The 24104-nt window shown below is 41.1% G+C and overlaps 1 protein-coding gene across 1 annotated transcript in view; it reads right to left on the bottom strand.

The window, feature by feature from the left end:
- Window positions 1-23868, bottom strand: part of spata20 (spermatogenesis associated 20) — a 53079-nt gene extending 29211 nt beyond the window's left edge. Inside the window, exons 1-13 of the mRNA XM_031748903.2 lie at window positions 23540-23868; window positions 22406-22534; window positions 22235-22299; window positions 21997-22151; window positions 21767-21910; window positions 21386-21587; window positions 21139-21269; window positions 20645-20749; window positions 18937-19011; window positions 17376-17588; window positions 16981-17173; window positions 13123-13291; window positions 7135-7343 (exon numbers count right to left, since the gene is read on the bottom strand). Of these exons, the coding sequence (XP_031604763.1) occupies window positions 7135-7343; window positions 13123-13291; window positions 16981-17173; window positions 17376-17588; window positions 18937-19011; window positions 20645-20749; window positions 21139-21269; window positions 21386-21587; window positions 21767-21910; window positions 21997-22151; window positions 22235-22299; window positions 22406-22534; window positions 23540-23736 (1987 nt within the window). The 5' untranslated portion in view covers window positions 23737-23868. The remainder of the gene's footprint in view (window positions 1-7134; window positions 7344-13122; window positions 13292-16980; window positions 17174-17375; window positions 17589-18936; window positions 19012-20644; window positions 20750-21138; window positions 21270-21385; window positions 21588-21766; window positions 21911-21996; window positions 22152-22234; window positions 22300-22405; window positions 22535-23539) is intronic.
- Between the last annotated feature and the right edge of the window lie 236 nt (window positions 23869-24104).

Raw genomic sequence — 24104 nt, forward strand, 5'->3', positions numbered from 1 at the left:
GGCCCTACACAGCCACACAGCTGTACTGTATACTGCATATTCAATATGTTTTATAATGAGCACGAATTACCATCATCCATGCGTGACTGAAATGCAGAAATACTTTGATTTGCATGTTTCTGGACTCCACAGCAAGGATGTTTCAGCACACACACACACACACAGTAAACACACACAGAGGTTTAACCTGAGAGTCTGTTTGCTTTCAACATTTCACATCTCATCTCTTAAGGATCCCCAAGGAAGGAGGGCAGATGAAGGCGTGACAGCACTGCTTCCAAACAGACACACACATAGAAAACTTGCTGTCAGCACAGAAACACACGCTCACTGCACTAAAGCACTACTTAGACTTTTATCAGTTTTTTAAAGTCTACAAAAACAGCTGAAGCGGCCTCAAGTTGATGTATCCTGTATTTTTCTGTCTTTTTAAATGGGACTACATCTGACAATGCACTGTGACCTCGAGAGACCAAAACTGTTTTCACAAACACAACTGATTTTCAACTACAAAACAAAGACAGATATTGTGCATAATTGCAACCTTAGTCTTCAAAAACAAATACACACAAGGGAGGCTGGCAGGGCGAGGAGATGTAGAGTGGCAGCATAGTGGGGTAATCCGTCTTGCGGTGACAGGCCACGCTGCTGGGACCGGCGTCCACACTGCAGCGGGTGTAGCGTCACTAATGGGCTTCAACCCCACACAGCGCCGCCACCATAATGGCACCGTCAATCCTCTCAGATGAGAGAGCTCTCACGCGTCAGCTTCGATAAACACACACAGATGCAGGTGTGACGGCGCGCAGGGACAAGCGCTCCAAAACACACAAGCTCAGGCTGCCATCATCTCTGATCTGTCCCACATTTCATAACAAAAATAACAATCACTAAAAGATCTGCATTTCCAACTGAAAAATGATGAATCCTGTCATGGAGGAAAAGAAAAGACACAACGTGAGATCCATTTGGAAGGGAGAAAGACCAGCCTACTGACTGTATTAGTAAGGAGAAAAAAAATTAACTGAGTCGAAATGACAAAAGATTTATGAATAAAAATTCAAGTGGGAGTAGGAAGCTGTTGAAATAGATGGTCCCTGTCAGACAGAGCAGCTTGGGAGCAAAAAGAAATAGAAATAGGCAACTACATCCAAATTGGAATCTACAGCCTGGCAGATCAAAGGTACATGTCAGCTTGTCGACAAAGTGTCAGTTTCTCTGACATGCCAGCAGCCATCAGTTACAGAAGTGGACTGGCAACTGAAGAAAGGCTGGAGTGCACATCCAGGCCAGGCCCATTTATTTTTATATTCCCAGTCCTTTGGTACAACAAAATCCTCCTTTTTCTACAGATTTGCAACATTAAAGAAGTTTTTGAGGAAAATTTTTTTTTGTTTTTACGAGCTAACCAAAAAGTATAGACCATTATATTTTCATACACTGACTGTACAGAACATGTATATATGCGGAGGATGGGTTTCTTGGACATTTGTTTATATTTAATGGCGCAGCGAGCCTCTTTACAGAAACTCGTGGCTAAAAGATTAGCTACCTGCTTAGCTACCTGAAGCTTGAGCTCCTTCCACAGGCTTTTACAGGATTGAGGTCTGGAGACTGGCTAGCCATGTTTGGAAGAACAGATATGTTGAGTGTGACCCAAAGAACATATCTGTTCTTCCAAACATGGCAGGTTAGGTTGATGTCAAAGAGTGAGTTTCATCTGACTGCAGCACTTACTCCAAGCCTTCTCTGAATTATATAGCTGTTCAATGGGAAAGTAAAGATGAGCCTGTACATGTGCCTTGTTGAGCAGGGGGACCTTGCAGGTCTTGCAAGACTTCAGTCCATTACAGCGTAGTGTGTTACAAATGGTGAACTTGGTGACTGTGGTTCCAACTGCTAACTAACGGCACAGGATGAGCTTGTTAACCTTTCTCGTGATCATCCTAACCCTATGAATCAAGATCTCGCATTAAGCTCCAGACTTCATGAGGGTGACTGATGGTAATCACATCAACAGTTGTCATCTTCTCATCAAACTTCTTGATGACGGTCCTGTAGCCCATTCCAGCCTTGTCCCGATGTACAATCTTATCCTCGATGTTCTATGACAGCTCTATGGTCTTGCCGACCATGGTGGAGAGACTGGATTGGAAGAAACTAATTCTGTCGACAGGTGTGCTTTACACACATAACACATTGGGATCAGGAGTATCTGTAATTGACTGATTGTTTGTAACGTGGCACATAACCAATCAGTGGGAACCAGAATTCTGTCTAGGCTGTAGGGAATCAAATACTTGTTTCACTTAATGAGATGCAAATCAATTTATAACTTTTATGTAATGTGTTTTTTCTGAACTTTTGGTTAATATTCTGTCTCACTCCATTAAAATGAAAACATTATAAAAAATAGAGACTGTTCATTTCTTAGTCAGTGAGCAAACTTACAAATTCAGCAAGTGACCAAATAATATTTTCCCGCACTCTAAGTAAGTATCAGCTAACAAGCCACTAATATTTTAATCACCAAAACTAAGCACAAACTTCTGGGATGGACAGCAACCCATAATAGTAGTTACATAATTCATTTAAAAATTCTCCAACAGCAGACACACTGTGCAGAGGTCCAGCAGACACTATAACTGTCTGTCTTGGGACACCTATCAGTCAAAGTGACTGTGCCCCGAACGTGACTATCCAGCCGGAAAAGTTGGAAAAATTCACCCAATTCAGGATTGAATCTCTGAAACAGCAGTCTGTCAGTCTGTCTGCACAGTGCTACTTCTTCTACTTCTATAATAAAACACTGTTTCATCACTACCTTTTTACATAAAAAGATTTTAATTAGCAAAACTTTTGGCATCTAAAGGAATTATTTCTACAAAACTCCAAACTTTCCACTGCAGGAAAGGTTTAAGTACATTGCTTAGTGCAAAACAAGGTTAGACAACATTTTTCATTTCTAGTGGCCATTTGTGTACCTTGATCAGTCTATTTCTAACCTTTTTAATCATTTAATTCATTCTCTACAGTTATATGCCAATTTTAGATTAGAGCAGATATTTTCAGTGCATGTGTGATAAATAACAAATAATTCCAAAACAAACACATAAATACTGGCCTTACACAGCTTGTCCACTAGGGGCCTGGCCCAAATGTCCCACATCTAATCACAGCTTCATCAATCACTTATATTATATTAGATCAGAGGTTCCCAAAGTGTGGGGTCCGCCCCTAGGGGGCGCGAGAGCCATTAGGGGGGGTATGAAAAGAAAAAAAAAAAAAAAAAAAAAAAAAAAAAAAAAAAGCGCTTGGACACTGTGGACAGGTTTTTGACGGGGCTCCCACACAAACGCAAAGCAGGAGATGAAGCATCGCCAAATATGTTTCCAAACCAACTTCCTTCCAAGCCAAAGACTAGAAAATATAGTGAAGCATATTTTCCCTTTGGCTTCACCTGCACAAGTGCCAAGGTAGGTCTCCCCTGCAAAATTAGTTTCCCTGCGTCGGGAGCAGCGCTGGGCTCTCCAAATCACGGACAAACAGTATCCCACATTCTTGATTTTTAGTTCACAAACACTTCTTGTAATAACTAACTACTCCTGACATTTTGGACATGTTAGCTCTTTATGCAGTAAAGTTACAGTGGGATACAAATAATATCAGGCTGATCCTGCCGCAATTTGTTCCCCCTGTTCAAATCACTGACAAACAGCATCCCACAGCTGTTTATGTGTTTAAACCCATTTTGCACAGAGAGGCATTTTTTGAAAAATGTATTGACAGCAATGTTGAATATTATTACACAGGAAAAAAAACAACTACACGTAAAATAATTACACCGTGACGCCTCTGCCTTTCTAAATGGAGGGACAGTAACTGCGTGTGTATATGTAAGCGTGTAAAACCTGAAGATAGTCAGATTAACAGTAACAGTATTTTGTCTCTATCTGCCATTCTGCAATTCATCTCATGTAAACAATAACGTGGCGCACAGCGTGACGTGAAAAGAGGCACATACCTTTGTCGTTACGTGACGAACTCTGTATTCCTCGTCCACACGTAAACGCAAAAAAGGAGTTTTAAATAATCTCCGTTTTCGGTGAATCACAACGCCATTTACGTGTTGACGAAAAGCCCAAACGCAAAGAAACAGCTGCGTTTTCAAAAATACCCGTGTAGGTGTGGACGCAGCGTAAAAGAGTTAGTAGTGTATTTTATTACTACCTGTAATTTATTGCCGTTTACTTGTATTTGCTTAATTGTTTACTAAATGTTTGAGGTGTGAAATAAACCGCAATGGAGCTTGTAAACAAAATATGAGTGTGTGTGTTTGGAGGATGTGTTTGTGCGGGGGGGGGGGGACGCGAACATTTTTCTTGTAAAAAAGGGGGGCCTGGCAAAAAAAGTTTGGGAACCACTGTATTAGATATTGCTGAAATATTGTCCTCAAAGGTTTCCAGCACCATTCTGATGCTAGTCTAATGCCATGCCACCTGTTTTGTCATTTACTAGGTTCAAAATCATTGTATAGCTGAGGCACAGGAAGCAGAGCCAGGTCAAAGACAAAAGACTTCAGTCACCGGGAAATCAGTAGGATTGTTTCTGGGTTGGGTTTCATTTCCTCAAGCAGAAAACAGATTTTTAATTACCGAATAGCCTGAAACAAAACAAAACTCTAGTACTGTTTGTAAGGCAAACTATTTGCGGACCAATTGTGCTTATATTTGTAATCAACATCAAAAGGCCCATACTGAGGAAGGAAAAGAAACAAACCCTACAAGGCTAAAAGGTAAGTATGAGGGCAGCAAGGAAAGAACATGTAATAATTGGAAAAGAATGAAGATGTAAGCAAGATGAGAGCAGGCAGAAGCAGGAGGTGGGTTTGAGATTCCCACTGCAGATTGTCATCCTGTTCCAGCCTGTCAGGAGCAGATGGACTGAGAGACAGAAAGAAGACGTATTTGACAGGCCTGGTGATCAAAGTAGCCGAAGAATCAGAGCATCAGTCTTTGAGTGCTTTCAAGTTGCAGAGGTTCAGCTTGAATGAGGGAGGCTTTTACAGTGCTGAAGGTAGATAGGAGGAGGTCAATATTCCTCTGCTCCCCTCTTTTATCCTCCAGCTATTCATCAGTCTATCCACTCATCTGTGCCTTCTTGCCTCTTCACTAACATTTAAAGTGTAGCAATAGAGGGAGACTGACAGAGATATTACAGACGAGGCTTCCATCGTCTTAAGATCGAAATCGATCAATAAGGTGAAAGATATACGCAGGCGAGAAAGAGATGGACGATACATGAAAAGATGAGCAATTAATGACTACGCTCATCCAGTAACTCAGCATCCATTCATGCCTCCTCTGTTTGTTTAACTCGGTGTAGTCAATTTCTGCCAATTTCCAATTCTGCAGACACATCCCAAACTTAGTATTTATTCATCTCTCTGAGCTACATCCTCACACTTTGCCTGAGCCACAGTGGTATTCTGCAGTAGTACTATTAATCTTTCACCTGTCTGTCAATCCAACCTGCATCTTTAAACAGACTTGCCACATGCCCCACAGTAGCAGCACCAGTTTGTTATTTATTTTCTAACAGCTCAACAGAACTTCCAATATTACAGCAGATGTGTGCATATGCCTGTAGCACTTTCAGCCTGTTGCTTGGTCGACTGGCATAATTTTCTGATGTCACATTTCAGTGCATGTGTCTCCAAAGCTTGAACCCTTCTCAGTTTGTTAATCGCTTATTTTCTACTGCTTGACTGGAGCAGCTGGAAGATAAAAAAACATTACATGACTAATTCAAAAAAATTACCCTAAGTTTTCTACAGACATTTGTGAGCCCAGGAGAATGGATGTTAAAGACTTCTCCTGATCACCTCCGTGCTCATCTAACAACACAATCAATCTGTCAAATGTGACAAAAACTGCAATCAAGCACTTGTGCTCCTTCCAGTTACTAATCAGGGCAAATCTTCAGGTCTAATATCAAAACTCTTGTTCCTTGAAGACCCACTTAAAGCTATTCAAGACCACAGATTTCCATTTAACACACTTTTGACTCCATGGCTAATTTGCCTCTTTGTATAAACTGTATATTATCCATAGGACTTAAAGTTAAAGTCAGAGGAGCAGACTGTAGGGTTCATGTAGTGGTTATAGATGTGTGCGTGTGTGTGTGTGTGAGATCATCAAGGTAGCTACATTATATCTCTTATATATAGTGTATGTTGAAACTTTACAGAGCAGTTAGATTTCTAGAGGGTTAAATACAACATTCAAAAACACCAGCAAGTTTTCAGGTATTCAGTATGAGTCACAAAAAATGCTAAATACAAACTGTGATGTTTTTGTTGGCTTTCATATTTTAGAAACAAAAGACGTATGAATCACTATAGCTCAGAGTACAATCACTCAAAATGTGTGCTCTATGACACTGTAATCCAATCACACTCCTTGTGGATTCCTAATCGCCACAGGCGACATTACCATCATGCTCTGACATGATGGTAATGTCTTTCAGAGTTATGTATTTAAATTCACTACTAATATTGTAGACACAGGTAAGATAACAGAGATTTTGGATATCTAAGTAGTTTCTTTTCATTTTATAAGAAAGGAATCATGTTTCCCTCAACACCCATACTGAGATGATCTACTGCTCTATCAGCACCTACATTTCCACTCCAGTTACCTATTCTGTCCCTGAAACTTCAAAGAAAGAAAAGGTTCCTTTACACTGTTGTTTATATGTGATTCCACTTCAGTCTGAAGACCCTCAGAGATTAGGCAAATTAGTTCAGTGATGTAGAAACAGCTATTCTGACAAGACTTTCTAAAAACATGGCAAACCAGACGTTCCAGCTGTGTAAGCCTCTCTTGTCTTGCTCAAACAGAGCAATCAAAAGCTGTGCTTGGGCCAGATTTAAATGTTATCTTTATAAAAAGTAAGTTATCCTAACAAAAAGCAGTCTCTACTCACACATCCCTAAACTTCCAGAATGTGCCAACCCCCTGAGCAGGGACTTTGCTGGGGGTAAGATATGTAGTTCTTATTGAAGTTAAGTGCATTGAGCCCCTTCAAATGTTCCTATGGTTAAAAAAAGCAGCTAATGCGTCCATCCCTCACCCTCTTTCAGCTGCAGCAGTACTGTGCTGTCAGTGGGATCGCTGCAGAAGTAGCCTCCGCCCTGATCATCCCAGAACAACACGTCCTGCCTCAGCTGCAGCTCCTCAGCCCACTGTAGCCACTCTGTTTGTAGCGTGGCCTCGTACAGGTCCAGCAGACCACATATGATGAAGGCATAGTCATCCAGGAAGCCAGAGATAGACGGAGATCTGCAGAGCACAGAGGGAGAAAGTGAAAATCAGAGGAGCAGGAGAGGAGAGTGCGAATGAGGACAATTTTCATTACGAATTTATTGATCGATGCGTTGACATGAGTTACTTTTAGTGAACTAGTTTTGCTTTGTTTTTTTCTCCATTCCATGCTTTACTTTTTTATACTGCCTGAGGAAGACAAACAGCCAGATGGTAAAGAAATGTGGAGGGACTGCCTTACAAAGAGCCTGAAGGAGATACTTGGGACAATCCACGACTACATTATAATACACATAGTTAGCCCAGTATAATCACTTCCTGAAGCATTTTTCTCAATGTGTAATTATTCATCTGTGTTTCTATAGTAAAGGCAAAGACATTCGCATAGGCACACACAACTGCATACATAAGATGTCTGACGTTTGAAGTAACTCTTTTTCCTTCTCCCACTTCCTTCATTCAGATGAGTTCTTTTGTCCTACCAATCTCTCCCAATTTTACAAATCATTCTCTGTCAGTGAAATTGATTCTGATTTATTGTTCAAGACTTGTCCTTCACAATGTTGCTACTCAGTCGCTGCAAATCAGCTTCTAAATTTGAGTGTTATTCCACCCCATGCTACTTTTCCCCTCCAATTCTCATGACGGCACCCCGTCTGAGTGAGTGCATGGGGACAGACGGTGACAGGAGGCCAGACAGTGCTGTGACATGAGAGGCTGATGGCTGGCAGTCAAGAGGCTGAAAACAGGAGCTGCACTTGGAGAAGATAAAGTGCATGATTTTAAGGACATGGAGAGGTGAGGAGTCAGAGCGCAGCCTATCTTCCCCGGAAAAAAGGCTGATTCATGAGCCAACTCATACACAGAGCAAAAGCGCTTGTTCTAGCCAACTCAACACAGTACAGGACTGTGCAAAAGTCCTGACCCACCCCCTCTTTTCTTTTGTTTCCAAGGAGCCAGAATTTCTTGTTATTTTTAAATTGGTCTTAAGCAAAAGTTCTAAGGTTTTCTGAAGCTCTTTTAAAGTTTTTTCTTTGGGCTTCTGCCACTTTATTCACTCGTTTCAGTCCCTGTAACCTGACAATTTTCATATAGATTATTATGTAAAATAAATATCTCGATTACGTGCGATATTTTTAAAGACCACAGTCATTAAAGTTTAATACAGAAACTACTATTCTATACTTGAAATTTTAAAAAAAGTATTCATTTAACTGACTCTAAGCTCTGCACAAGATTTCCTAATTACCCAGATCTATGTTTACAAATGGCAAATAAATGATTTTTCTTATTTTCTATATAGTTAAAGCAATGTGATTTCTTTTTTGTCAACAGGTAATCCGTTGTTTTTTGAGTTTGAAACATAAATAATGCCTTCCAGCAAATTGATGCGTTCCCATAAAATCCATTAAAAGAGAGAAGTCATAGGGTTTCTGTGGAGTGAACATATGAAGGAGCACACCTCTGTTTTACAACAGCTGGGTATAAGCTAACATTATATTAACATTAAGAAGGACTCTCCTCCTGATAAACAATTTTACGTTCTCAGATCGTATGAGAGTTTATTTGCCAAGTGTAGGAGTCCAACAATGTTACCTCCACTTCAAGTTTCACTAACGCCGGCTAACAGCAGCTGATAATGGCAAAAAACAGCAGAGCTTAGAAAACGCAAAGACAAGTCCTTTAAGATGCCCGGAGAAATCTTCCTTAAGACTGATAAAAGAAATTATAAGAAATCTTGACCATAAGAATTCAAGCTGTGCTGAAGAATAAATCTGGTCATTCCAGTTACTGAATTTCATGTGTGACAGAACTGTGAAAACTCTGTTTTTGCCTCATATTCTGTACTTCCATTTATATTTGCACATTTCAGTAAATCGCTGCATTCATTTCCCACTTTCCTTACAAAATATAAAGAAATTTTACACTAGCTTAATACTTTTGCACAGTACTGAACTTATAAAGCAGACATATATATATAATAATGAGAATTTTATATTCCCTAAGATCTTTGTTGCATGAGCCTCGTGAAGTCTGGGTCTTTAGAAAAACCCACACTATGCAGTGATTTAGAACTGCAGTATTGGCACAGAGTGTCTGCTTGTGTAGAACCTTTAAATTGAAGACTTTTAAAATAATATTTTAAATCAAATTTAACACCAGACACATCTATTGTATTTCAGTAAAACACAATCTCAACCTTCCCTACACTCACACAGACATTACTAAGCCAGCTTCTCAATCATTTTTTCTTAGTTTAAAAAACAAAAGAGGACAACAGCCTTTTCAGTCACACAACAACATGTCATCTGGCTGAGGTGACTCCAGCCACAGGGATGACAGCCAGAGACGAGCGCTCAAAACGACCTCGCTGACACACAAACACAAAAATGTAAAAAGCCTTTCAGAAATACTCGACAGCCTTTTCATTCACACCTTCAACAGCCCGTGTTAAATGAGTCATTTCCCTGAGAGCAAAGATAAAACACCTTGTCAGTCTACCGTATCATAGCACTGCGGGGGACACTTTTAGAATGATGGCTTCATCATGGTTCCCAGATACACAAGCACTCACTACCCACTGAATAAAGCTTAGATGGAGGAACTTAGTGGGTGATGTGGGTCAGAGAAAGGCAACGGGTCCCATCGTTTTAACAACAGCACTGACCTTTATGTTCGAGTCTAATTTAATATGCATGCTCGTCCTACAGAACGTGCTGCTTGAGGAGTCCATTACATATGAAAAAACACAACAATGTGAACAAAGGAGAGAGAAAAATAAAACACATAGAAAGAGATCCCCCTTTTTGAGTCATTAATAAAACAATGTAGCTAACCCTAACAGAAGCCTTTGGTACTCTGCAGACCCTTGAAATTAATTTGAATGCCCTCATCTAATTGCTCTTTATGCGCCAGCCCATCAGCATGTGTGTGGGATTGTGTGTAAAACTGTAATTGAACGGCAGTGAGGTGGAAAAAGAATAACTGACTGCACACTATTAGAGTGCAGTCAAAATCACATCTGATTATTGGCTCAAAAAGTTTGAATTTGCATTACTACATATTATTGTGATCTTTGGGAAAACAAGCAAATAGACCCCCACAGTAATGACAGGCTCATGCTTAAAAAACCAGATTCATTTTAGCACTAGAAAATAGTATGTTATTTAAACTGCAACAGTCATTGAATGAAAACAAACCATCCTTAAAACTAACAGCCTATCCCAGCTACCATAGTGCCAAAGGCAGGGTACACCCTGGACAGGTTGTCAGCCTGATGCAGGGCTAACATTAAACTAAAACAAAATAAAATAAATGAGGGGGCTCCACTATAGGTCAGCTGGTTGACCAGGCAACACATATGCCCCTACAAGGGTCTGAGCTCCATTTCTCCCCACACAATTTCATCTGGCCCCACCCTTTCTCCCTACTTTGGATAGTACAGAGTAGACTGCAGTCTAATAAATTCTACAATGCCAAAAAAGAAATCTTAAAAAAAATTACTAATTGAGAAGTTATCTCTGCTAAGTGTAGTGCTGAAGAGGCTACAACAGCAGCCTGAGTAATGAGTCAACATCACCAGTGACCCATTTGCAATGGCTGTACTGGATCCATTGTCATGCCTTCCTTTGGTTCCTAAAGACCTTGGTGATACTCTTCATGATCAGCTCCTCAACATTACCACGGCCTATTAACCCAGTTAGCCCGAGCACCTACTATTCCTCCTGCTAAATTAGCCCACGGCCCATATGTGCCTGGCCTGGTGTGACAGAGTGATTTACCAATGTACTGAAAGTAAACCAGGCCTGAGAAAAGGGCTTTGGTAAGCACTCTCAGTGCTGACCCCATCCTGAATTGGAACATTATGAATGAGACACAGGCTGTGGAAGACGGAGGCTCGTGGTGTCTATCGGTTTATATGTGTGTTTAAAATCGCATGCATTTCATGCTGTGCTGTGGGATTCCTGGCATATTTTTCTGCTGATTCGGCTATACTGCATACTCACTCATTCGTAATAACTAGGACATAGGGCTAGCCAACAGAACGGGGACACCTGGAGTTATGGTGTAGAATCAACAAGAGACTCTGTTCGTTCCGCTGTGTTTGTCACACTGATGAGAAATTCTGTTTGTATTTGGTCTTCTTGGCCATTTCAACACAAAAACCTGAGCTTAAGCTTAACAGTATTAGCTTAACTCTATGCCATCTTCCACTTCATGTTAGGCTTAACTGCAAAAGGTTAAAAATCAAACACGGCACCCCGTAAAAGAAAACAGTCATTCTAAGACAAAACAGATTTTGTACTGTTGCTATGTGGGCTGAAAAAAAAAAAACACTCATCACGAGTCATTCAACAGGCGTCTTTAACCCAATTAACACAGGGCCAGTCTTGTCTCAGATAGACAAAATGATAGAAACTAAAACAGAAAAACTAATTACTGACTTGCAGCATGTAAATGTGGCTTTGCTATAACCAGGTTACTAGAATGCATGTGAACATGTTCTCTGATTTCTCAGAGTAACCTGATTTATCCAGATATAACCGTTTCCTGTTTGCATATAAACAGCCATCTCAGTACAGAACTACTGCGTACCGCTCCTCTACTACAAAGTGAAAAAAAATATTTTCCACATCCTATTTAACAATGTCCCACAGTACGAAAGAGACACAGCTTTCTGTCATTTGGCATTGAGAAGCTCAAGATTATAATCTCATCTCATCTCAATCATCAACATCTGGAAAAAACCTGGTGTGGAGGATCATCCCTTACAATTAGACCTGGGTCTCCAGCTATAACAGGGCAGTCTTCAAAGACTACACAATCATCAGCCTGAAGGTAGCGAGACTGAGATTCTAGACCACAGAGTGAGATTAGAAACCTGACGTTATGCCCTGACGTCTCAAGGCCCCTGAGACAACTTTCAGCGGAAACAACCAGAACTCTGATGTGTTCCAGCAAACTGAAAGTTTTTCTGGCAATGCACTGACCACAACTCAGCCACCTCGAGAACTCTGTCTGCCTCCCAAAAATTAAAATCAAGTTGAAGGATCACCGCTGGAGAACATCCAGTAGATGAAGGCACAAGTGTCCACTAAAATCTAAAAATAGCAAAATGCTCAAAACAGTCTAGAGGCACAACAACAGGAATATTTTAAAGGAGAAATCAACCAAATCCAAAATCAGCTAAGGCTTTTCATTTTTGTGGGCCCAAATTCTGGATCACACCTCATAAATCTAGCAAACACTTCAAGAAAGCGAAGGAAACTCAGACAAATACAGAAGTATTTCCTTTGTGGTCTTCTGCTTTCTTATAAGAACTAAAACATTCAACAACTCTCTCGGCCGAGGAGGACTCAATTTAGCACAGCTTTGTTTGGTGCAGTGGTTCAGCAAACCTTTACTTTCCATAAATCATATTCATTTCATTTTGGTTTCACTCCATAACCTTCCCGCCTCACCTCCAATGACTCTACGCCCTACCGGTGAGGTTTGCTAAACCTCGGGAAAAAAGAACACATGCAGTGTCTCTGAGAGAAATTTGTACTACAGATACATCGAATCAGGAATAAAATTCTGAGACTCTCAAAAATCCAAATCAAGGTTAGGACAAACATCCTCTGACAGCTTTCAGTCACAGTTAAATATTCAAAAACTGCAGGACTGTGTGGGTGTAGTCTGATATGTATGTGAACAAAAGCATCAAGCAACCAGCTGTCATCAGATTCTCATTCTGACCATGATCACTGAATTAAAGCTTTTAAAAACTGAGCCATCAAAACTTTCTCTCGCTTACATCTGTTGCACCTCCATCTGGTCTCCACGGTAACAAGATCGAAGGATGGTCTGCCGCTTAGCGTCCCACAGGTGCTCCTTTAGGAAACCCCCAGCCTTCACTGCTCTCTCCACCAAGTCCTTGTCCCCCAGCACAGCTCCAACACGAGCGTAGGCCGACAGCATCAGGCCTAACAGGGAGAAAGTAGCAGTGATGTCGTTGAGGGTGATTGTATCGAGGTCACCAAGTAATAAAATGACATACTCACTGCTTAGGTATCAACATGTAGCCCCTACCACTCTTTCAATTTAGTTATCCCCCCCTCTCTCCTTTGAAGTCCCCCTGTTCCTCCTCTTGTCCCTATCTGCATCCATCCTTCCTCCCGCTTTCCCTCCTCCCATCTTTCATGTAGTAAATCAAAGCCTAGTGAGTGCACAGCCTCGTCTTCAAAGTTTTGCAGCAGAGGACAGGTGATTAATGGCAAGGTTTCTTCATTAGAGAGGAGACAGAGAGTCTTGCGTCTAATTGGAAAGTCCTCAGGATCGCCGAGCTTCATTACCTCACTAACACACACTGTCTGAGACGTCAGCCCTAGCAGCCAAATTCTTGGGTGCACTTGGGTATGTGTGCTCTCTTGTAATTAATCGCATCTGAGACAATGTGCAGGACAAACAGTGCTAAGGAGACATCACACTAATCCTAAATGACAAGTGTCTGTAATAATCTACGCACACTTTGACACTGCAGAAAAACGGCGTGCTCATGAATATAAGCTGTATTTACTGTAAATATATGACAGTCTGATAGAAATGCTTGTGATAACTTGGCATAATCAGAATCAAACTGTCTTGTTGAGAAAAGAAGAAGTCCTCATAATCTGTCAACTAATATAATGTAAGGTGTCCGTTTCCGTTGTGGAATTAATGGTCACATTGTGGCACAGCCAAGAGAAAAACTTCTCCTTTCTGGCACGCTGTGTTACACTTTTTATCACGTCTGCAACCTGAATCACTGATCAGACAGATCACTGCCTCTGATTAAGAAGCTGAGCTGTCCATCGATACTTAGCTAATCCAGCCAAAGGATCAATGAGCTCATGCCACAGCCGTGCACAATTTACAAGACCCGCTACTCCTCCTGTGTTAATGGTCAAAATTTAATCAGACTTACAGACAGTGATCCACTTATTGGTCTTAACCCAAACTGTGCCCAAGGTCAACATCACATTTGTCATTTTGAGGCAATAACCTCAAAATTGTGATCGATCTTGAAATGCTTGAACTACTACGTCACTGACATTGTTTTGGGTTTTTTTTGTGTGTGTCCTTTATAGTGACATAGCTTGATGTTTAAAGTCACAGCTTTTCCACTGGTGCACTCTAGCACTGTTACCTAAAGGTCGCTGTTCAATTTCTCCTGCAGCATGGAGGGAGACACAGTGTAGGTCGAACAATAAATAGTAACTCTAAGTTTGAAGCTTTATATTAAATAATGGCTAAACTTTGTATGTAACAACAGATGACATTTGTTGATTTGTGTTAAGAAAGAAAGTGCAGGTTGGCAGTTACTCTGTGGGACAAATGAAATTCAGTCACACAACACTAACTGACCAATCAAGGCAGGAGTACACAAACAACTGTGTTTACTGCTGTTTTGGGAGGTAAAATTACTGGTTTTGTCAATGGAGTCTGACCGAGTGCACCACCTTCTCTTCAGGTAAAAGGCTGGAAATGTCCTAAACATAGTGTACACTTAAACGGATATTGATTCCTTTTTGGTGGCTGAAATCCATGTTGGTGCTGACTGTGTCCTCAGCAGTACATGGCTTTAGTTTCTCTGCTGTGTGCTGTCTGCTTGAGCTTTTGTCACTGCCATCTACTGAAGAAAACAAACTGACCATGGATCACAACCTCAGCCAGCCTTACTTCAGATAGAATTATCTATCCCCAGCTGAGCAGGCCAAATTACTTCTGATATCTCAAATTTGGTTTACAAAATGCAGACATATGTATTGGGTATCGCCACTCTAGGAGTGTTTGGTCCATTTAAGGTAAAAAAAAAAAAATATTAAAGGACTAAAGGGGGGGCTGAGAAGAGAGTCAATTTTCTATCTATCAAAAAATGAACATCCATCCATCCATCCATCCATTTGCTTCCGCTTATCCTTTCCAGGGTCGTGGGGGGTGCTGGAGCCTATCCCAGCTGTCATAGGGCGAGAGGCGGGGTACACCCTGGACAGGTCGCCAGTCTGTCGCAGGGCCAACACACAGGCACAGACAACCATTCACGCATACATTCACACCTAGTGACACATTTAGGTAAATTTATGAGAAACTAAATAAGTAAATAAGTTTCTAATTATTTCTCATCTTATCTTACAGAGCTCACAGTGCCCCAATAGTGCTCTGCATTTAATCATTAGTTATTATTAATCTGTGGCTCACTTTCACAGTCTGTCTTCTGTCCCATCTTCCTCCCCTCACCCACAGCCAGTCACAGCAGATGGCCTCCCCTCCCTGAGCCTGGTTTTGCTAAAGGTTTCTTCTGGTTGTAATTGAGTTTTTCCTTCCCACTGTCGCCAAAGTGCTTGTTCGCAGAGAGTCATCTGATTCTTGCTTTATTCTCTATTATTTGTAGCTTCTTTACTTTAGAATATAAAGATCCTTCAGGGGACTGTTTTGAGTTGACAGCTATATACTGCTTCTTAGTGGAGAGCTTGCTCTCCTGCTGCCTGGGTGTTTAGTACCCAGGGGCCACAACAGAGAACAGGCAGGCTGTACAGAGGGTAATTAACACCGCCTCAAAAGAATCACTGGCTGCCCTCTGCCACCCTTTGAGCCCATCACCAGCTCCTCCCATCTCAGGAAAACCAGAGCCATCACAGGTGATCCTTTGCATCCCGTCCACCACCTGTTTGACCCGCTGCCCTCCCACACCTCCAGACTTACAAACAGCTTCTTCCCCTGGGCCTTTCTCACATACGGTCTTTTCTTTGCACTACATCTAAGCACTTTGCAACTATTTTGTTCTCTATTGTGTGCCTTTCTCTTGTTTTGTATAAATCCCTCTTGATTGTATATATTTCTCCTGTTGTGTTTTATTCCTGCTGTGTACAATTTAGATTTTATTCCAGCACAGTTGGTCTGGAGCATCCACAATTTTGTTGTACATTAACAATAAAGGACTATTCTATTCTATATAAATATAACTGAAATGATAAAAAAATCAGGAACAGGTTTTCACAGACAAAGAGTTGCAGTATGACCAAAAAGGATAAAGTGATTTCAGTGACACTTCACTGTACGAGTGCAAAGCTAACACTCTGTAGACGGTCGCAGCACATTCCTCTCACAGTCAGCTGCATATGACTTATTAATGTGTATTATTGCTCCAGGTCTGCCTCGTTTTAATAAAAAAAGAACTTGTGGTCTGTTGACTGCCTGACTAAAATGATTGAAAAAGGTGCTGTTGGAGTTCTAATAACGTTCCTTATGAGTTATTGATTCCAGGAAATCAAAAATGTGAATTTCTTTCCAACCTAAACCTGAAAAGTAAAGCAATATAGTTCCTTGACTAAAGAGAACATTTGTTTTTAGTGGTCTTTTGTTCCCTATAAATTTGCATAAATTTCCACATACATTTTCCTCTTAGTTTTCCCTTCAACTGGCCCCTGAATTTGTTTTACCCTCAGTGGCCCTAATATATATATAAAGCTGCACCATTCACCCTCAAATGTTTTTGTTGACATCGCCAAGCCCTATTACTGCTGCCACTTATTACGATTACTCATCTATTAAACATAAACATCAATGATCCTGAGCCTAAGAGCCATTTGAATGATTGGAAGTGACCATTTCAATGCTGTAGTATAAACTTTACCATTCCAGGAGGCCAACATCTTGGTGTCCAGATGAGGGCGTGGCCGACTCTTCCTCACTTCGGCCATTTTGGCTCTGGCGGAGGCCAGGAGCTCATTGACTTTCTCGACAGTGATGCCAAAGCGAGCAGCTGTTAACTCGACTGAATAACGCACGATCAGCACATTCTGGCCCTGCAGCTCCCCGTGGGGGTCCTGGCAACACACAGTACAGGGAATAAGAGGGTGTTCACACATACTGATCCACACTGACTGCAGCATTTTTCATGTTAATGGTTACTGACACTCTCAAGTCACCTTAAAGTCCTCTGTGACTGAAATATAATAAACCATTATCATTCTGTGCATATTCATTTTCATTCCCTGAGCAAGATCAACACAACTAGAACAAAAGTACCTGTTCTGGAGCAACATTGCCTTGCTCTTTGACCCCATAGTGATGCATAAAGATGTCAGCCAGCGTAGCATTACCAGCGGCGCCCTCCACCACGTCTGGTAAGAGCTCCCGAATTTCAGAGGCTGTCCACACGCAGAAAGCCCCCTCTCGCTTTTCTGGTCCCCCCAAAGCCGGGACAGAGTCTGCATCCTCTGCACTGTAGAAGCCCCCAGACTGTTCAGAGAATGCACAAACACACAGAGAGGGCAGGAGGAGGGAGAGGTGCTTTTTAAGGACGAGAGACAAAACACTGTTGTAGATCAGTTGAGAAACATGCATCAGTATTCACGACACTCTTTCTGTTGCTGTGACATGATGACGAAAGCAACTATCTGAGAACATGCAAAAATTAGTTTAGACACTGAAATAATTCGGAAAGCTCAAAGCTAAAAGTAAAAACACATCAAAACCTAAAACCGTGGCACTTGGTTGGAGGAAAAGCAGGACGGTTTAGCATTTTTTTCCTAAAATGAAGACTTAAACATTGCACTGGTACTGCACGTTTTTAAGATCATAACTGGCTTATTAATGTAGTTGGGAAACACAGAGATTTGCCAACCACAAAGTTTAATAGGGTTTTAATAGATCTACTGTAAAAAACACATAATGACTCTCAATTAATTTCAACCCCTGTGATGCAAGAGAAATCAAGCTTCAGGTAGTTAAAAAGGAAATACAGAGACTGGAGATCACTGAGACCAACAAGGCTCACAGGAAACCAGCTGAAGTAAAAAAGTACTCCAGTAAATTAGCCTGAGGACAATCACGGCGTCTCCCTCACTGTGGGAAGATCCCACCCACTGTATTACAAAAAAGCGGCATGAAGTCTGTAGAAAATGATCTTTGCAGCACCAATTCATTAGCCTGTAATTGCATAATAAATCTTAGGGAATATTATTATTGCAACAAGTCTGGTTTTAATTGTGTGCCCAATTCACTTCTGTCGCCTCATTTAACAAAAGGAAAAAAAAAGGCTTGACCCTTAGACGAGAGGCAAGAGTTTAAGAGGCTAATCATCAACGGGGTCCCACCCACCCCGTGACCTTGAGGATGCATGAACAAAAAGAATCCATAGAAAGGAACTTAATACAGTGTTTGCTTTAATATGCCTGTGCATTGATTCTCCAAGTCTGTGAAAGATGTCTTGACAGATGCTCAATCATCCAGGTAAGAAAATCCCCAAAAACTTTTTTGGGGCTGTAGAAAGATAAACACAGTTATTATCATAAATATCCCCCTTAGCGCCACAGTGTAGGGGTTTACACATTTGCTCAGCTGGAAACATAAATCCTCTTCAGGGTTGTATCAGGAAGGACATCCGGTGTAAAAGCTCTGCCAAACTAAACCTTTAAAGTTACCCGCTGTGACGACCCCTCGTGCCAAAGAAGCAGCCAAAAGTAACTATTTCTTGTGAAATATGTTTCTTTATTTGCTGATTTACAAAATCAACATAATGATGGTGAAGAGTTCCCATTACCACAAAAACAACACAGCAGTTCTGCCACAGAAATGGCAGACTCACCTTGTCACTCAAGTCTCTGGAGACATAAAGCAGTACGTCCTTAGCCACTTCTGCAAAAAACTGCTCACCTGAAACCTGGAAAAACAGAAATGCACACAAGTCACCTTCCAAAGTAACATGATTTAACCTTAACATGATTTAACCTTAACATGATTTAACCTTAACATGACCTCACAGGTACTGTCACGTGGAGTGGTCTCTGCAGTATGCAATGAGAGTTTTATTCGTTTGAGTTTGTATGTTTGTGTCCTAATTAGGGTTTGTTTTTCAGTCTCTGACTTAAAAGCAGGCCAGCCCAACATGCACTCACGGGAAAACTGAAAACTATGGCATTCAGATTCTTAAGTTGTTTGCTGCATCATAACTCAGTGCTGCCCACTGCAGTGGAAAACACTGTCAAGTGTTTGCAGTGATGTACTAAAAACAGTAGAGTACTGTGATTTTGACTGAGGGTTAAATAAATAAAAGAAAAGTAACAAAGCACAGTCTGACCACTCCTGGATTTTTAGGACTTATGCTGATAGAGACTTTGAGGAAGCAAAAAAAATTCAAGCATTACAACATCTGCAATACTCTTTATACTGTACTATATTAGCGATGTGTGAAACCACTTGAGATGACTAGATGTTTGATCACTGCTGCCTTTGATAGTGATCATCAAAATTACTGCGTAGTTTAAGAAATGCATCCATTTCTAATTCAATTCTGGGTCACAGGGCGCTGAAGCCTATCCCAGATGTCATAAAGTGAGAGACGGCGTACAAGCTGATCAGGTCAGACTTTACCCTGGGATTCACACCTACAGTCAATTTAGAATTTCCAAATAACTTAACCTCTTTGGACTGTAAGAGGACACACGGGGAGAACAAGCAAAGGCTCCAGGCTGGATTCAAAACCAGGACCTTCTTGCCATGATGAAACAATTCTAACCACCACACCAGTGTTTCGCTCAGCTAAAGCAACCTAAGACGTCATACCGGCCCATCCTGATGGGCAGTTACAAACAAGTGAGATGAAAGTAAATAGATGTGAAGCAGAGCAGTTCTTGCACTACTTTGTCACAGGAAAGGAGGGACTGTGTGTTGGGAGGGTCAGAGTAAAACAGTAAAACACACTGGACGCGTAAAATTCCTGAAACTATTGTATGTTTTAAAAGTATTTTTATTAGGCTCACCTATTCTTAATGCAGCCGTTCACACAGACTGTGTAACATTGCAGGACTAATTTGCCGCACTCATTTTGTAATTTCACATTGTGGGCCACATTCAGCCTGCTTTGATCTTAAGTGGGGTGAACCAGTGAAACCCTCCTTTCTATCAGTATAGAGGTGAGATATCTTAGCTCAAAAAGACGTGAAATTTCAAAACTGCCTCTCATTTTTTCAATATAACAAGGAACTACTGCTCTAGTAAATGAAAGAAATCTGTTATCACAACTCTCTGGGCTCAAACTGTAAGAAATAAATGTATAAAATTACAGAATATGTTCTGGTAGGTCACTGCCCAAACAATAAGCCTCACAATAACAGCACACGTGTCGTCACTGTGAGTGTTTGATTTGACTCTGAAACAAAGTAAATGTTTGCCATCTCTTATGCTGGAGATTTTAGGTTGGGTGGGTAACATTAATTATGCAGACAAGAGAGAAAGATCAGAGCTAATTACACTGTCAGATACACAAACAGCCACATAGAGAAAATTGCACACACCTGGGAAGCTGTTATGTAGGCAACAGCCAGCTGAGCCTGGTCGTACAACATCTTCTCAAAGTGAGGAACATGCCAGGAGGAGTCTGTGGAGTAACGATGAAAACCCTGAGATAAAGAGACATAAAGAGGGAGGCTGCTTAATTTTACTCACTAAAATTAGTTTAAAGTATCAGTATTACAACATAAGTACATCTGACTTGAACTAAAAACACGATTATACAAAAGAGACCAAGAGTACATCTGTGTGTTTTTGTGTCTGACATGAACAAAGCAGGCCGGGGCATTAGAGAAGCCACTTGTGAACATTCTGAATACTTTTTATTTAATTTTCTTGTTACTTCATGAATAAAATGTCCTAACAGTACAAAATGCCCATTTTAAGAGCCTTCCTCTAGAGTTTGGGAGTCCTGTTGTAGTGTAGAAATTCCCACGGGGATCAATAAAGTATACATCATTATTATTATTATTACAACTGTAGTTTGGTTTGTTTATACCTGTGCAATGTGGTCATGGATGCCCCCCAGTGCCATCATGCGAAGCGTGTGCAAGGCCATCTGGAGAGCCTCGACCCCTTCCGATGTGGAGCGATTCACAGTCCAATAGGATATGAGGAACATCAGATTCACTACAGACGCACAGGCAAGAGAGAGAAACAGGAAAAGAATTGCTGTCAGATAGCCAAATGAAGAATATTCTACAAGTCTTAAAGCTACAGAGCTGACCACTTGGGCTCATGTCGACCTGGTGAGGGGAACTTTGGAGCGTCTCTAAAGCCTCCATACTCTTCCTCAAAGGAATGTGCGAGCTGCTGGAAGCAGCGATTAGCCACGTCTGGAGCCAGTGGAGGACTTTGGCCTGTGTTTGCGGTGATGGTTGTGCCTTTTTTCAGGGCCTCAATGATCCTCTCCCCGCTGGACTCCAAAGCAGGACGATTATTCTGCCACTGAAGAACACAAGCCATACTTCATGTCGTTCATACACTTTCACAGAGACAGTACAGGAGGGTAAAGACAACAAACAAAAATATCATTTCCATCTCTTTAAGGACTTTTTTTTTCACCCACTCTAACACTGCATGAAATCTGATATACTAACGTTCCCTAATTCTTTAAGTTTTACTACCTGATCTATGATTCTGGTGAGGACCGTCTTGAACCCAGGTCTACCTCCACGGTCTCTGGGAGGGAAGTAGGTGCCTCCAATAAAAGGTCGAAGTTCTGGAGTCAACCACACACTCATAGGCCAACCACCACCTCCACTTGTTGCCTGAAAATGAGGCAAAAATTATGGAGGTGCATTAGCAGAGTGAAGCTGAAAGAGCTTTGCATGTGAAAATGTAAACGTATACAAACCTGCACAAAGGTCATGTAGACCTTATCCACATCAGGCCTCTCTTCTCTGTCTAGCTTGATGCAGACAAAGTTTTCACTAAGGATTTTGCCAATTTCCTCATCCTCGAAGGACTCTCTCTCCATAACGTGGCACCAATGGCATGTGGAATAGCCCACTGGAGGTCAAGCACAAGAAAACTCTTAATGTAGTGGTCCAGATATCTGTAACCTATATCTCTAAGATTCTTTTTTATCTTACCCGATAAAAAGATAGGTTTATCTTCAGTCTTTGCTTTGTCAAAAGCATCTTTCCCCCATGGATACCTGACCAAAAATGAGAAACGAAAAGAAAAGAAAAGAAAAACAAAACTTGACATTTGGCTGTGCTTTCAGAGTGTGTAAGTCCATCTGTAGTTTAAAAAGCACTCACCAGTCGACAGGGTTGTGCGCATGTTGTAGCAGGTAGGGTGACCTCTCCTTAGCTAACCTGTTGGTGTGTCTGTGAGAAGTGGATGATGGCCCTTCACTCCCTGATGCCATACTCATGAAGACAGACGGACTAGACACACAAGATACTTACGTGAATCCTATTTCTTATTAGCAAAACAGAGCAATCTCGATTTTGCTGCCTCAGTGTGGGTCTAAATATATTATAAATTGTGAGTCCAGTTTAACAGATGGCTTCAGTGACTAAATACCTTACACAATATAACCCAGCCCCAGAATGTCATTGTGCAGCCCTTGAGTAATACTCACCTATTGATAAAAATACAGCTACAACATTCAAATTTCTCTATACCTTACATTCCTTACAGAAACACTCTCAATGCCCTGTGTAGTATATCGACATAAAAATATATAAAATAATATACTAATATTAATAGGTTAATTTTACTAATTACAATCCATGAGTGTTTCTGGGGCTGTACAAGCTCGTTCAGCAGCTCCTTATTAAAGCTGCAATAGCTGTCAGGCAGCTATTAGCCCAGACTGGCAGCCGTGGCGAATTCCATTTGATTATTCCCCAATTTATTACGACTTAGCTTAAAAATAAAAGTTCATACACCGGAAAACGTCAATAAACAGCTTTCATTTTATGAGTCATTTTCGTTGAATTCGGGTGGAAAAGCTGCACATATGTGCGTGATTTTTCACGTGTAACTCAGAAGCACAATGCTAAAATTTTCATCTTTAGCGGAGGATGGTCGTACAGAGGGAAACCAGCTAGAAAAGCTAACCAGTTAATAGAAACCAAAACATATTGTCAGCCTTTGTACTTACACCGAATTGAAATGCGTGGCATTATGATTTTAATCAAATGTTTGCACTTACGGGGGAATGTCTCTGGCCACGAGTTAGCCTTAGGGACATATTATTATGAATGATTTTATAAGGGAGTATGGTGTGGTTCGACACTCATCAGTGCTATTGTGCCACAAGCAACAACCGTATCATAATACAACAGATCGTGACTTTTATGCTAAGCCCGCTATGCTTGCTGTAAAATGTCAAAGCAGTGTTTACGTACAGCTAGCACTAGCTACACATTAGCTGAGGCAGTTACCTGAGATAGCAGGCCGCCCGGGGATGGAGGAGCGGTGACCTGTCGCTTGGTGGGTGGGGAATTTGTCTGAAACACCTAAAGTCAACCTGTGATTTCTGCTGTGGCCTATACGCTCCCGAATAAGCTGCAGTTAACACGCATGTAGGTCCCGCGGGGCTATGTTTGGACGCCGACCGACGCCATGCTAGTCTTAACATCCTAATCCACCAAGTGTGTCACTTTAGCAAGCTAACGTTAGCTAGTTTGTGAAGAGACAGCAGTCAAAACTTCCAGGCATGAGTTAAACACTGTTTTTGCAATACCCTCACTTGACAGATGGAGGCGCGACAACAAAGCAGGAGTGGGGATCACAGGAGATAATGTAGTATTTCATTTGGTGATACAAAATAAAAATGACAAACTGTGCAGTAACGTCTTCTCCCAAGTTTGTTATTTTCGTAAACGAATTTAAATTAAATATAAAATCTTTACATTACCTAAAGGAAACAAAACACAAATTCTAATATATTATAAACCATCTTCGCATTGCATTGGATATGTGTGATAAAATATATCTGCACTTTTT

Source organism: Oreochromis aureus, linkage group 8, assembly GCF_013358895.1.
Source record: "Oreochromis aureus strain Israel breed Guangdong linkage group 8, ZZ_aureus, whole genome shotgun sequence".
Lineage (NCBI taxonomy): Eukaryota > Metazoa > Chordata > Actinopteri > Cichliformes > Cichlidae > Oreochromis > Oreochromis aureus.